This window comes from Otolemur garnettii, unplaced genomic scaffold (assembly GCF_000181295.1).
Source record: "Otolemur garnettii isolate 467f Iridium unplaced genomic scaffold, OtoGar3 scaffold00217, whole genome shotgun sequence".
Classification (NCBI taxonomy): Eukaryota; Metazoa; Chordata; class Mammalia; order Primates; family Galagidae; genus Otolemur; species Otolemur garnettii.
This window is the reverse complement of record NW_003852612.1, coordinates 1,202,314-1,202,936: the sequence shown is the minus strand read 5'-3', so window position 1 is coordinate 1,202,936 and position 623 is coordinate 1,202,314. Positions and strand designations below refer to the sequence as shown.

General features: G+C 51.8%; 1 protein-coding gene across 1 annotated transcript in view; it reads right to left on the bottom strand.

The window, feature by feature from the left end:
• WDFY4 (WDFY family member 4) overlaps window positions 1-623 on the bottom strand; it is a 279,600-nt gene that overhangs the window by 177,046 nt on the left and 101,931 nt on the right. Inside the window, exon 19 of the mRNA XM_003801656.3 lies at window positions 202-380. Within this exon, the coding sequence (XP_003801704.1) occupies window positions 202-380 (179 nt within the window). The remainder of the gene's footprint in view (window positions 1-201; window positions 381-623) is intronic.

Genomic DNA, 623 nt, shown 5'->3' with positions numbered 1-623 from the left:
CTAAAGGTGTCCTTTTCATGCCTGAGCCCAGCCAAGCACTGGGGATTACAAGGGGATTTCAGGAGGTGCTAACCCCACTAGAAAAACCAAAATAAAACCAAATAAACAGAAACTAAAAACTATAGAATGCAGTCAGGGCCACTCGAGGGTGGCAGCCTGGAGGCAGTCATGGACCAAGTGCAACTTGGAGGAACCTCTCACCTTGGCTGAGCCGATAGCCTGTCCATCCAGATAGGTGGAAACCGTACAATTCCTCTTCATTTCCTTGGTGACAACCACAGCCAAGTGATGCCATTGCCCACAAGCCAGGAGCTGGCCACACCTGACCTGTAGCTGGCACCCCGCTGATGGCTCAGAGTCATCCTCGGGTTCCATGATATCTACAAGAGAGCAGAAACTCTGGTTCTCACACATAGCTCTGTGGCGTAGCAACCAAGGAGCCTGGGGCGAGGCCAAAGGGCATGTCAACCAGCAGGAGCTTTGCACCTGTAGGGCCGCAGCTAGCCCGTCCTCCATAAAAAGTGAGCTCTCATTTGTACCATGTAACTCGTTTAACTTTCACAACAGCCCTGTAAAGTAGGTGCCGTCATCATTCCCACTGTACCATCCCGAGGCACAGAGAG